At 37.7% G+C, this 14,391-nt stretch overlaps 1 protein-coding gene across 2 annotated transcripts in view; it reads right to left on the reverse strand.

Annotated features, from left to right (window-relative positions):
- OCA2 (OCA2 melanosomal transmembrane protein) overlaps window positions 1–14,391 on the reverse strand; it is a 524,044-nt gene that overhangs the window by 256,138 nt on the left and 253,515 nt on the right. For both annotated transcript variants that reach the window (XM_082246739.1, XM_082246738.1), the window contains 2 exons: window positions 13,861–13,932; window positions 4,380–4,445 (listed from right to left, as the gene is read on the reverse strand). In XM_082246739.1, the coding sequence (XP_082102865.1) occupies window positions 4,380–4,445; window positions 13,861–13,932 (138 nt within the window). The remainder of the gene's footprint in view (window positions 1–4,379; window positions 4,446–13,860; window positions 13,933–14,391) is intronic.

Consider the following 14,391-nt stretch of genomic DNA (forward strand, 5'->3'; position numbering starts at 1 on the left):
TTCACTGCAGTTATCTCTTCCTAAAATGGTTTGTGCATACTTTCTTTAGATACTTTAGGACTAAAACAAATACAATAAACTTTTTTCAATCAGGTAAAATAAATTAAATATTGCATATTGATATTATGCAGTTCTCTCTCTAGCCAGAAGGCCAAGCTCTAAATTACTTTTCACAGATTCAGATACTTTGGTTGTGTGAGAGAAGTCATTGTTGACACTCGAATAAGTTGTCACAACAGCAACTCCCTCTTCATTAGAGGGCTGATGGTTTTTAATCAGACAAAGGGAAATGCAAAGCAAGCAGCTCTTTGTGCTATCTCTTCAGACAACCAACTATGCTTTGGGAATTCTAGTTACGTGTTAAAAGTTTATTTGTAACAATTATGCATGACCTACGGAAGGTTTACTCCCCCTTCATGACCAGGCCACTTTTTGCTATACGCCACTGCGTTATTTTAATTGATAATTGCAGAGTCATGCAACGCTGTGCACAAATTTAATGTCATTTTTCCCCACAAATAGAGCTTTATTTCGGTGGTATTTGATCACCTCTGTTTTTTTTATTTTTTGTGCTATAAACCAAAAAAAAGACGATTTTGGAGAAAAAATATATATAACTTACTTTCTGCTATAAAACATATCCAAAAAAAAGAAAAAAATTAAACGTCTTCATAAATTTAGGCCAATACGTATTTTTAGTAAAAAAATACCAACAAGCATATATTGATTGGTTTGCGCAAACTTTATAGCATCTACAAATTATAGTATATATACTCTGGAATTTTTATTTATACTAGTAATGGCAGCGATCAGCGACTTATAGCGTGAGTGCGATATTGCAGAGGACAATCTGACCCTAACAGACACTTTTGACATTTTGTGGGAACCAGTAAAAAATATAGGCAGGAAGAAAAAGCACCTCTAAGTGCAGACAGTTTACAGGTTTATAAGGTGCAATAAAATGCAAGGGACAGCTCACATGGAGTGAATTATGACAAGCTTATCAGGAAGGGAAGGTTGGGATGTCAGCGCTGGATGCCAAGGTCAGCTGCTGCGTGAAGGCGGCCAGGCGGAAGTCCTCAGGTGGAAAGCCGAGCAGAGGGGATGAAGCTGGACCATGGCATGGACCGCATTGCATGCAAATGAGGTCACCGAAGGGGAGGGGGGGGAGGGTCACGACAGGTTTCCAAGTCTGGGTGAGGCTGGTCCTAGGCATGCACTCCTCACCAATCAGTGGGTGCCAGCAGTCATCCATTGGTCAGCACGTACTGAAGGCCTTGCGCTGCGGCTAATCACAGCGCTGGCAGCACACACGCAGAAGAACAGAATCATGTGTGTAGATATACACTTGATTCTGTGCAGTCGACCTACACTGTAGCTGTAAAGCTACAGTGTACAGTTGGCAACTGGTTAAATACAATTTAAAGCCCATCTCTGGACAGCAATGAAACCCTCTTCATTCCTCCCACCCAGCCTCTCATTCTAACTTTCATTTTTAATACGGTCGTGGAAAAGTGTACCTTGTAGTGGCAGGGTTTACCTTTATACAGGTATACCTTTGTGTACCTTTAAAATAATTACTTATTATTTTATGATAATTCTAAGATAGCTTCTAAAACTAACCTCTGTTCTACTTCTCTTTGTGCATAGTGTACATACTCATGAGACACATGATTGTTGCAACTTGTGACCACAAGGGACCAGTGCCAAATCTAAAGGCATTAAGTCGTAAATCTTAAAAAAAAAAAAACCTATCCAGACAGTGGGAGAAAGTTTGGTTGAAAAACCCACTGATCACCACCACCTAATTTTTGTCATCAGCATCGGATTAATCTTCAGTACATCGGACCAACAATCAAAGTCTTTCTTTTCTGTTATAGATATGTAAAATCTGTAATAAATCAAGACAGTTCCAGCATTTGCTGTGTATTGTCTGATCTCCCATACTTCAGTAGGTTTCTTCCAATTAGGCCTCACTGACCATTAAGGGACAGGTAGCTGTACCTGCAGCTCCAAAGAAAATCCACAACAAATACCTTCGGCAACAGTGATTAACTTACCCAAGTCTAAAGACTGGGTGCCTCACCAGAGCTGTTTCTGGATATGGGGGATCTGTACTCCAATGATGCAGAGGTTCCATGCCAGTTGTCAATACCTCAAACTCCCTTTCTGGAGCCCGTGAAAACCCTGTCACTGGAAAACTGGAAGCAAGAAGACTTGGGGCAGAACACCACTTGATTGCACAGGTCAGGTTATTTAAAGGGGAGTTTAAGTATTTTTTTTAAAGGGAGTGACTAAGATGAGAGCGTCTGCCCAGAAAGGAGCTTTCATTTATATATAGCAGTTTAAAATTGTATTTCTTGTTTAGCGGCTAAAATATAAATTACAAAATTGTACACATTTCAGCTTTATGCATTGGTAAATTGTAAATAGGATGATGTGCTAGTTAAAGTTGAGTAGCGCAGCAAGCATTCACGAGATGATCTGTAGGTTCTTCCAATAATGTTGTGCAGGCATTGAACGTGCAGAGGGGTATTAAGCTACACTGTAAGCACACATTAAAACCTTTAAAGAATTCACCCAAAACGGTTATTTCTCGGTGGACATCAATGGATTTTACACAATATTATACTTTTGGTTTTGGGCTTAAATAGGTTTCAAAGCTCCAGAGAAATGTTAAAGTTGAGCTTCACCCAAAAGGGTAAGTTTGGATTTAAATCCTCCTCCCTCCTTCCCACTCCTCTGCCACTTTTGGCTGGTTATTTTTGATATGGGGGGGGGGAGCTAATACCCAGTTTTGACTCCTTCGCTCCCCTCAGTCTTCTAGCAAATACGAAGACTGTGGGACTACTCACAAAGCACAGTGTGCCCGAGGAACCCGAAGACTAGTAAAAGAACCAACCCAGGTGAGGATGGTGCTGTATCCCTGAACAGGTAAGTATCCTGGATTTGTACAGGATTTGAAGCTATTTATTTTTATTTTCCCCAGAGTGGAGGAAAGTGAATCAGGGTACCCAAATCTTTACAATTCTATCTAAAAAAAATCAATTTTCAAAGAGTTGCCTTTAAATAATATTTCCAGTTCAAATTTTATTTTATGACAGGTACTTGTATATCACTGTCAGTTTATGCAGCGCTTTACATATTATACAATCACATCAGTCCCTGCCCTCAAGGAGCTTACAATCAAAAGGTCCCTAAATCAAATTCATACACACACACACACATACTAGGGCCAATTAATTCAGACACCAATTAACCTACCAGCATGCCTTTAGAGTGTAGGGGGAAACCAGAGTACCTGGAGGAAACCCACACACAGAGAGAACATGCAAACCCTGTGCAGGTAGTGCCATGGTTGGGATTGAACTCATAACTCTAGTGCTGCTGGGTGAAAGTGCTAACCACTTAGCCACTGTGCTGTCCTAAAATCCTGAATTTTGTTGCAAGGTCCCCATGTAGTTACAAAGGACTCTTCCACACCGAAAGCATGCAAATTTTATCAATACAGAATTACAGCTGTAATTCACAATTTTGGCAGCATTTCAAGTCCTATAGTTGAAATCTTTCAGTTTGCCATATAGACATTAAGAGGAGAGTTAGTCTACCCTAGTTGTTGTATTGAAGTTACTATATTGGAAAACTTGAAAACTAGTAGAAATGAAGTCCCAGCACCATGTACAAGGAAGATAGATGATTTAGCAGATGCGATTTTGATTTAAATTCTAAATTTTATCTTTAGACAAAAAAATAGCTTCCATGTTAAGGTCTTTCGGAAAGGTGGCCTAGCCTGCATACAAACTTTAGAAACATACTAGTAGGGCCTCATGCTCACTGGACGTTCTAAAAAAGCCAGTAGCGTTATAGAGCTAGTAGCTATAGAAAGCTGTAGAATGAGTTTTTGTAGTAGAGTTTTTTTAGCTTTTAACAAAATTATACTCCCACAAAAGCTTAGGGCTCAAAAATGCTGATAAACTCCAAATTGCCGGGTTTTTCAAAATTTTTTGGCATATTTAAGCATTTTTCGGAGTTAGAGCGATTTTTCAGCTGAAAAACTCCTCTCAAAACCCACTAGTTCTGGGATTTTTTCCCAGCCAGAAAATGCCTTTGCCAAAAACTTCTGATACTAGCCTATGTGAGCATGAACACATAGGATAACATGCTGGGGAGTTTTACTGGCTGCAGCCAAAAACAGCAGCAGTAAAAACACCCAGTGTGCATGAGGCCTAAAGGTTAAAAGTAATACAATGGCATAAAACTTTCCCTAGTTTATTGGTATCTAGGAAGCACTGTATTCGTATTGCTAAAGGATGTTTCTGCTTCATTAAATACAGACTACCTAACCCATCTCCTTTTAAAAATTGGAGGCGTGTAATTACCATTCCAAACAAAAGTGCCAGCGTCTCATAATCAATCCACTCCACCACTTTCACCAAGCTTGGTCTCTGCAATCAAAATAAAAAGCAATGTGTTAAGTACGGCTGTTAATTACCCATAAAATGATTAGCTGCACAAAAGATTCACTCCATTTAATAATTAACAATTCAAATATGCTTTAATAAATGGTAATTATCATTTATATGAATAATTCCAGTGTAGCTTGTTCATGGTCATTTGGAGACTAATTTCTTCTTTTGTGTATATATCACTCAACTGCTTTTCAGTTATTAGGCTTTTTTATTTAAAACAAGCCTGTTGTTTTTTAAAATGTATATCATCTGGTATGGATTTATTCATTTCAAGAAAACAAATACTTTAAGTTAATAGCAGATGTATTATAAATCCATTATATCCAGTACACATTTGACCCTTCCAATTTTGTACAGGCATAAAAATGCTTAACACTAGACAATAACCATTGTCTTCCTGGAGAATGCTTTAGTGATTACTGTGTACATATACAATCTGTTCCTAATCCATGTATCCATCCATCCAGGTCTTGGTTTTGTCAATGTTCCTATTTTTGGCATTTGAACTCTGCTTCCAGACAAATCCTAGGTCTGTGTTTGTAAACTAAAACACCTTCACTTGCCAGTATTAGTGCATGCAAAATTAGTCTATATTGCTATAAATGCTTTATCCTGCTTGTCAGCAGTAATATACACTGAGCCATGCATGACTGTATTGACTCCTGTGCACATACGCGGGAGTGACGTCATCACAGTCCATCCATTCAAGTGGCTGAATGGAGCGAGCCCGGAAGGAAGAATGGGTGAAGAAAAAGCGCTCCAGCACTGACAGTGTTGGAGGTCTTGCTTTGACAGGTAAGTATCATGTTGTGCTAGTATGTGGTGCATATTAGCACATTTTTGGCCCAGATAAAAAAAAAAAAAAAAACGTAACAAGTTTATTACCACTTTAATTTCAGACCACCATCTTGATTTCAAGTCAATGTGTTACTGGGCTATTGAAACGTAAATATTTTCATTTTCATAGCCAGCAATAAATGGGCTTGAAATCAAGTCCTTACTGAACTTTATAGCTGCAGGTACTGTGGATAAATGTATCCTCAATTTACACAGCAGAAGCATTGAAGCTCCCCCTCAAGAGCACCAACCCTGTGTTTAGAAGACTGCCAAATCATGGGGCCACTGCTGGGATTGGGAGTAGGGTGAGCTGAGACACAGATAATTAACACATTTTACCTCCTGGAACTTTGAGGATACTTTTCTCCACAGTGCCTTGAACAGAGGTCAGTAAGGATTTGTTTTATTAATCCCTAGCCACCAAGGTAAACTCTCTAACCCCACCCCCCCAGCTGCTTACTTCTTTTATGCTGGGCACATTGGAGGAGGCTTCAGCTCTAAAGCAATTCAAGTGATTGTAATTTTTTTTTTCCCAATATAAATATATTATACTTACCTGCTCTGTTGCAGTGGATTTGCACAGAGCAGCCTGGATCCTCCTTTTCTTGGGTCCCTCCCTCCTGTTCAGTGCCCCCACAGCAAGCAGCTTGCTATGGGGGCACCCGAGCTGAGTCAGAGCTTCCTGTGTCTATTCAGACACGGAGCCCCCACGCTACCCAGCCTCTTTCACCCCGATTGGCTAGCTGAATTTGATTGACAGCAGTAGGAGCCAATAGCACAATTTGGACAGTTTTTTCGGCCAGTTAATGGGCATATATTGGTAATCGGTTGTGACATTTTTGATCCAAAAAAACGCGGGACAAGTTTGAAAAATTTCTGCCAAACTAATGATGAATTGAAAGGCTAATGTATTTCCCCATCCAAACTATTTGCACTAGGCTTATGGGATAAAACAAACGAAAAACGGATGTCCTTTGAACGATTTATCGATCAAAATTTGATCATAATATTATGGCAAAATCGTTTGCTCTCATGGTGTTTGTTATTCAAAAATTAGTTTGAATGATTTTTCGTATAGTGTATGGCCAGCATTAGCGTAAAGGTACTCCTATCCTATAAAGAAAAAAAATGGGTTATATTATACAGCGCAGCTTGGACATAGCTATCAGTTAAACAATACGTGAAATGCTACAATCATTTATAAAAAAAAACAGATTCAGACATTTTCTTTGGGCGAATACTGAACATTTATTTTAATTGGGGTTATTACTATGAAAGTAAGGGAAGGGTAATACTATAGACAGCTCTGAGGCTGCTGACAACACATTTAAGATGTCGATGTTCAGCAGCCATCTCAGGGCTTTTGGATATATACACTAGAAGACATTAACATGCCTAAATTGCAGTAAATGCACATATTTTATGGGATGATTATTAAAATGAATGGTCTGATGACAGGGTACCTTTTGGTTCCTCTATAATTACCCTCTCATGTGGGAGGGCACTCCACAACCAGTTCAAACTCAATGTAAAGAAACCCTTTCTTTATATATATATATATATATATATATATATATATATATATATATATATATATATATATATAGCGTTTTCTTCCCTTTGTAAGAAACTGATCATTTATTTTCCATTGTATAGTCATTGGGATAGAAAAAAGAAGGAAAGACAGATTTAAAAGCAGAAATTCTTTAGTGTGAACCTGTGCTTCTTCACCCATCAGACAAATCAATGGATTTACTTTAACGCCAACCTCCATTGTTTATTATCCATTCAAAAGGAAAAAAAGGGCACATTATTATCGGCATAATAATGTATTGCTTTGATACTAGATCACATCTAAACTGATGAAATGTGACGCATCAGTATTTCTTCAAGCATACAAAAATATTTTTAGTACATTTAGCTCCATAATTCTAATCTTAGCTTCTGGAAAAAAAAGAGCTTTTAATTAAAGATTTTCTTTGGTGTCATTATTAAATTAAATTAAGGGATTTTCTAACAAAAAGTAAAACAACTTTAAGTGCCATCTAATAATTGTAATTTTCTTGTGTGTCGTAGAACATCTGGTACTTTTATTACTTCTGTTTAATAAGGCTTACAAATGGTCCCAAAAAAGGTACCAATCTATATAAATGTAGTGGATTGAAATCTTAACTATACATGCCATGCAGGCTCATTAAAAAAAAAAAAAAAAAAAAACTTAATGAGTTCTAAAGTTCTACTTTAAAAAAAAGAAATTCATCTTATTCCATGTTTTTTTATACAATATGCAAGTGCTAGAACTACAACATTAAGCCATAATGAGATTGAATAATTATATGCTTACAGTCCTATTCAGTACATTTTGCAGAATGGTCTTTGTAGACTCCATTTGACAAGTATCGGTATGCAAACACAAGTAACACACTCCCTTCTGAAAACCAACATCGCTTCGCAAAAATGCTTCAGTGAGAAGACAACTTTTACTAAGATCAATTGACTTTTAATTAGATGTTAATAACAAGGTCCAGTGGTTAGCAAACTTTTGTCTGTATACCACTAGTTCATAAAGTGTTAGCAGTCCATTAAAGACATTTTAAAGACCAATTTAAGTTTTATGTTAAATTTCAGAGATGACTAAGGGTGCATGAAAGACATATGGTCTTACTTGAAGTCTCACTGCTATTTAGAAATAGCTTCACCCCCAACAGGTTTAATGGGCAGAGCAACAGGGAGGTCCACTGCTATCTGTGTGTGAGCAAGCAGCAATCTCTCTTTGGTTGTCAATCGACCCCTCACTAAATTATAGCCTGCATACCTGTGCAATTTGCAAAGTGCATGCTCCCTGCTGATTTCACAACTGTAGCTTGGACTCAACAGGAACTGCTGTGCACCACTGCAGTGAGATTGTTGCACACACACAAATAGCACTGGTCCTCTCTGAAGCCTGACACCAGAGTCTGAAGATATTATGCTGTTTAGCAATTACATTTTAATTGGGCTTTAACACATTGCACATTTTAATAAAATAGGGTTGCATTTGTTATTACCTCAGAATCTGGCTCAATCGAATGTGTGTGTAATATTTTATGATTTATTGTAGGCACAAAAGAGACCAGAAATACTGAGATGAATGGCCATTTTTTTTTAACAGTTAGGCTCAAGTTCTTATTTAATACAGTTTCAAAAATCAAGAGAGAATGAGGGGTTTTAATATCAATATGAGACAGTTTACAAAAGTGAAGGAATTTCATTTTTATTTTAAATTGGTTTTTAAACCCTCTCCTATACCCAGTAAACTAAATAGCCTCAGGTGATACACAGATGAAACAAATCACCCTACATAAGTTTTACATATATATCTGCTGTCTTTAGCTTTCTACACTCTTTAGCAAGTACACATCGTGTTAGACATCTTTCTTCCTGTTCCAGCAGTGGGTGTGGAGTCTGGGCATACACTGTATGTGAGCAAATTGGAGAAAAGGCACACACCCCCAATCCACATAGGCAGAGGAACAAAGAAACTTTCAGAGCTGTGCTGTGAATAGATAAGCTCTCTGTTTATCTGTCTCTAAGTTCCCTTACTAACACAAATTTCCAGCTACTGTTATGTCATGTCATGTGTCGAAGAGCTTGTCAGAAGTTATCATGCTAATAACAGAGGAACACGGCACTCAGAACTTGTGTCCAGGTTCGATTTGATAAATGGGGTTTACAACCACTTTAACTATTGAAAATATATAAATTATATATGTATATATATATATATATATATATATATATATATATATATATATTTTAATAAACAGGTTATAATTACCTGCTCTGTGCAATGGTTTTGACACAGAGCAGCCCCAATTCTCCTCTTCTAGGGTCCCCCGCAGGAGCTCCTAGCTAATCCTCTTCTTAGTGTACCACCTTGGGAAGACAAGAAATAGAACTGTGCCTGCACTGTAAATAAAGTGAAATCAATGGAAGTTATACAAAAAAGTGCTTATTGTGCCATAACATGTGCAATTCATATTAAATGTTTAGCACAAAAAAAGGGAATGGATAAATGAAAATATACTGTATATACAGAAAACAGTTTGTTTACTAAAAATGTTCATTCAATAAAATATATTTCTGTTTCTTGTGTCCATTTGCATTGTATTATGTCAACCCCATCTTTGTGCCAGCAGCAGTATTCGGTTTAATTGTATATATGTGTGTGTGTGTATATATATATATATATATATATATATATATATATATATATATATATATACTTATTTTTTTATATAGTGTCTCAAACTACACAATTCTTACTGGGTACATACTTGTTAGCACTGAAGTATTTTTCATAAATAACCTTAGGAAGATGCTTCCTATTGTGGCACACCGGCGGCCTCCATCCCAAGCCATGTCCACAGACAGAGAGACAAGGCAACACCTGCAACTCCCTCATCACAGCCTGCATTTGACAGCATCAGGAGCCAATGGCTCCCACTGCTATCAATCTGCCCTGTAAGGAGTGAGAGAACAAAGTGAGCCTCTGCTTTTAGGTCCAGTGCTGAATCAAGATTAGGCTCAAGTAAATATAAGGAGGGGGTGGCAGGGGGTGCCGCACACAGAAGGTTTTTCCCCTTAATGTAGAGATGGCATTAGGGTAAAATAGTTTCCACTTTAGGGAGGGTAATAAATGCTGTAGGCACCTACACAGCTAAAGTTTTGGGGAGAAAATGATTGTCTTGCACATTGTAACCAGTTTACTCCTGTCATGCATTTAGGATGAGCTAGTAAGTATATGCTCCTGCAAGAGCCAGCAATGAAGTTAAATTGTTCTTTACCCTGAATGAGCAAAGCACAGGTTCAGGTTATTCTTGATTTATACCACTGTGTTGCAGTAACAAGCAATGGTGAGCTGCCAATCAGTCTAAATCGCACCATAATGAACAGTGACATGCTACTGTGTGTTGTGGTGTGCTGTGTTGCAACAAATGGTGCATGGATCTTTCGTTACTGGTGCAGGAAACAGCCTTTTTTTCCTCCTTACGCGTTATGTCACAATGTCTTGTGACTTCATCAGGCAATACCCTGATGAAGTCACAAGACATTGTGACATAACGCGTAGGGAGGAAAAAAAGGCTGTTTCCTGAACCAGTAACGAAAGATCCATATCTGTCTGCAAAAACACAAAAGAGTATTTGGTCCATCTGCTGAGGTAAGAGTGTTAGAATGGTGGAGGGATAAGTGCACCACGAATACCAGCAAGCCTATATATTCCACAGGTGGAGCAAGTTTTTTTGCACGGATTTATATTGTTTATTTCTTGCTGCGAATACAATGCATAAATGCAAATGGACACAAGACACGGATATATGTTTTACTCAATGAACTGTTTATTTTCTGTGTATATATATATATATATATATATATTTTTTATTTATCCATTCCCCTTTTTGGTGATAAACATTATGAATTGCACATGTTTTGGCACAATAAGCACTTTTTTTGTATAACTTCCACTGATTGCACTTTATTTCCAGTGCAGGCACAGTTTCTATTTCTTAAGTTACCATATATAGGAGAAAAGTGTCAACCCCATCTTTGGCCCAGCAGCAGTATTCGGTTTAATTGTATATATGTGTGTGTGTGTATATATATATATATATATATATATATATATATATATATATATATATATATATATTATATTTATTCTTATTTTTTTATAAAACTGTCTCAAACTACACAATTCTTACTGGGTACATACTTGTTAGCACTGAAGTATTTTTCATTAATGACCTTAGGAAGATGCTTCCTATTGTGGCACACCGACAGCCTCCATCCCAAGCCATGTCCACAGACAGAGAGACAAGGCAATACCTGCAACTCCCTCATCACAGCCTGCATTTGACAGCATCAGGAGCCAATGGCTCCCACTGCTATCAATCTGCCCTGTAAGGAGTGAGAGAACAAAGTGAGCCTCTGCTTTTAGGTCCAGTGCTGAATCAAGATTAGGCTCAAGTAAATATAAGGAGGGGGTGGCAGGGGGTGCTGCACACAGAAGGTTTTTCACCTTAATGTAGAGATGGCATTAGGGTAAAATAGTTTCTGCCTTAGAACCACTTTAGGGAGGGTAATAAATGCTGTAGGCACCTACACAGCTAAAATTTTGGGGAGAAAATGATTGTCTTGCACATTGTAACCAGTTTACTCCTGTCATGCATTTAGGATGAGCTAGTAAGTATATGCTCCTGCAAGAGCCAGCAATGAAGTTAAATTGTTCTTTACCCTGAATGAGCAAAGCACAGGTTCAGGTTATTCTTGATTTATACCACTGTGTTGCAGTAACAAGCAATGGTGAGCTGCCAATAAATCTAAATCGCACCATAATGAACAGTGACATGCTACTGTGTGTTGTGGTGTGCTGTGTTGCAACAAATGGTGCATGCACCTTTTTCATGCATTTTGGTGCACTTGGTAGCCAATTTAGATGAATGAGCTGCTTTAAACACCCATTACACAGTTGTTAATACAATTCAAAGCAAGAGGGAAGATATCTTCCACTTCCTTAGTGAAAACTAAAGTTTCTTGGATAATGGTAAACAAAAAGTTAAATGTTGTTAGCTATTTAGACCGATAGAATGCATATATTCAGCAGAGTCTGGGATCCCGAGGTATGATATTTATCTGGAACCTTAAGGCTGGCCATGCATTATAAAATGTCCTTATTTAATTTCCTTTAGCTTTGCCTTCAACTATGTAGTGCAAGGACCGCCTGATTGAAAGAGTTTATGTTTGACCTCATATTATATAATTTTGGTAAGTCTAAATGAAAATTTTACAAGAAAATTGCATAATATATGGCAAGCCTTAGGGAGGAGTAGGTGAGCAACCCCATAGGACAGAACCAAAACCCATCCCTGCCCTGCCCATCTTTTTTACTCTATCCAAACTCCTCCCCTACCCTACTTCTGTGTACTTAATTTTTTTTTTACCATGGAGAGGCAAGGGTGTTTTGGCATCAAATCCACCCACTTCACTCTTAGTTTTTTTGCTCATGACATGCATTTAAAAATTGTTATGCAAAGAGCTGTACCATATTGAAACTACAGTAAAACCTTGGATTGAGAGCAACTTGGTTTGAGAGCATTTTGCAAGACTAGCAAACATTTTTTATAAATTAAACTTGTTAAGCAATGTCTTGATATACAAGTAGCGTCATGTCACAACAGAGTATAAAAGAGAAGAGAGGCGCCTCTAAGTGTAGCAATATGGTTCCATTTAAGGAAGCTACAACATTTAGCAACTCGCATGGTTGATGATTAAAACAGGCACATCTAAGTATGCAGGCATCAGGGGTAAGGCTGGCCATACACTATACAATTTTCTTGTTCAACTTTGCTTTAGATTTACCAAAACCATGTGATATAGGGTCAAACCTAAACACTTTCAATGTGTATGCAATCTGGCAGGCCCTTGCACTACATAGTTTAAGGTAAATCTAAAGGAAATTGAATAAGAAAATTGTATAGTGTATGGCCAGCTTAAAGCTGTCCACATAGACCATCCTCCGCACCACCACCAACGTCATTCCTTCCACAATGCACTCCACGAGCGCTTCAAGCCTCACTTTCAGATCGCTCTACTGCATGGTAATCTTCCCATGCAGGATTACAGACTGACGGGGGTGAGAGTCGGTGGGGAGGAGACTGTTCTATGTGGAAACTTTACCCCAGATGCTTGCATTCTTATATGTGCCTCTTTTAATCATCAACCATGTAAGTTGCTAAACGTTGTACCTTCATTAAATGTAACCATTTTGCTACACTTAGAGGTACCTCTCTTCTCTTTTATACACTGTAGCTCCTGCTGGATTTGTTTCTTATCCCCTTGTGGAGGTTGCCATTTGTGGATGGACATTTTATGGTTATACAGCCTATCACATTGCTATAATTGTTTTATATGGACTATAAACTGAAGGACTTATCAATAAATGGTTGTGGAAGGACTCATCTGAGTTTTCATTATTTCTTATGGGGAAATTTGCTTTGATGTAAGAGTACTTTGGATTACAAGCATTTTTCCGGAATGAATTATGCTCGCAATCCAAGGTTTTCCTGTATATCGATGACAAGTTCATCACTTGATAAAGCTACTAATAGTGACTGTAGTCACTTCAAGACTTTCAACTACAAAGTGTTGTTTCTACCTTGAATTACAAAACTCAAAAACGTTATTAAGTGTGAAATGTAAATGTACAGAAATTCACACTTCTTGTGCTCTAGAAGGGAGTTTAATGTTGCACATGTTTAACCATCTTTAACATCATGATATACAGACAGTGAAATCCAGAACTTCTACAGATCAAAAATACACAAATCAAGGGCAACTTGGATTTTAAGCAGTCATTTATCCTAGTTACTAGGTTGTAGTAGATTTAAAAGTTCAATCCATAAAGTATCAGCTAGTGATGTGTGGAAGCTAGAGTGTAATCTATTCTCTCTAGATGCCATGCTTCAGTATTTTGCTAAACAAAGTTTGCAGATCTTAATATTTTTTGTTGACTTACATCACCCACAGCTGCCAAAGCTGCCAGTGCTGCCAAAGAGCCCAACATTGCTGCCAGTGTTCTGTGGACAATCTAAGTGAATAAAACAAAAACATAAAAAAATGCATTACAGAAAACTTGTTTCTGGTTAATCAAATATGCCACTGTAGTTTGATTTATAGCAAGCCAAACACAATTTACCTCATTACAATTATGTGGGGAATAAAAAAAAGAAAAAAGAAACAACATACACACGGGCACATTTCCCCATGTTCTGTCACTCTGAAAATTCTGCAAGCACACATTATAATTTAGTCCTACCAGAAACCCAGTGCAATCCTAACCTTAATTTGGACTGTGCCTAAAAGCCTCTGCTGCACTTAAAGGATAAGTTCACATTTGTAAAAAAAATTAAAAATGTATGACTTTTTGCAGGTAACAATGTGCATTTATTATTTACTAGGAGCCTGAAAAGATCGCAGATGCAATCTTAGGCTTCTGCAGACTGTCAGTGTATATGCCTGCTTGTACCTCATACAGTTACACAATGAG

The sequence above is a fragment of the Pelophylax lessonae genome (assembly GCF_965119305.1).
Source record: "Pelophylax lessonae genome assembly, chromosome: 2".
Classification (NCBI taxonomy): Eukaryota; Metazoa; Chordata; class Amphibia; order Anura; family Ranidae; genus Pelophylax; species Pelophylax lessonae.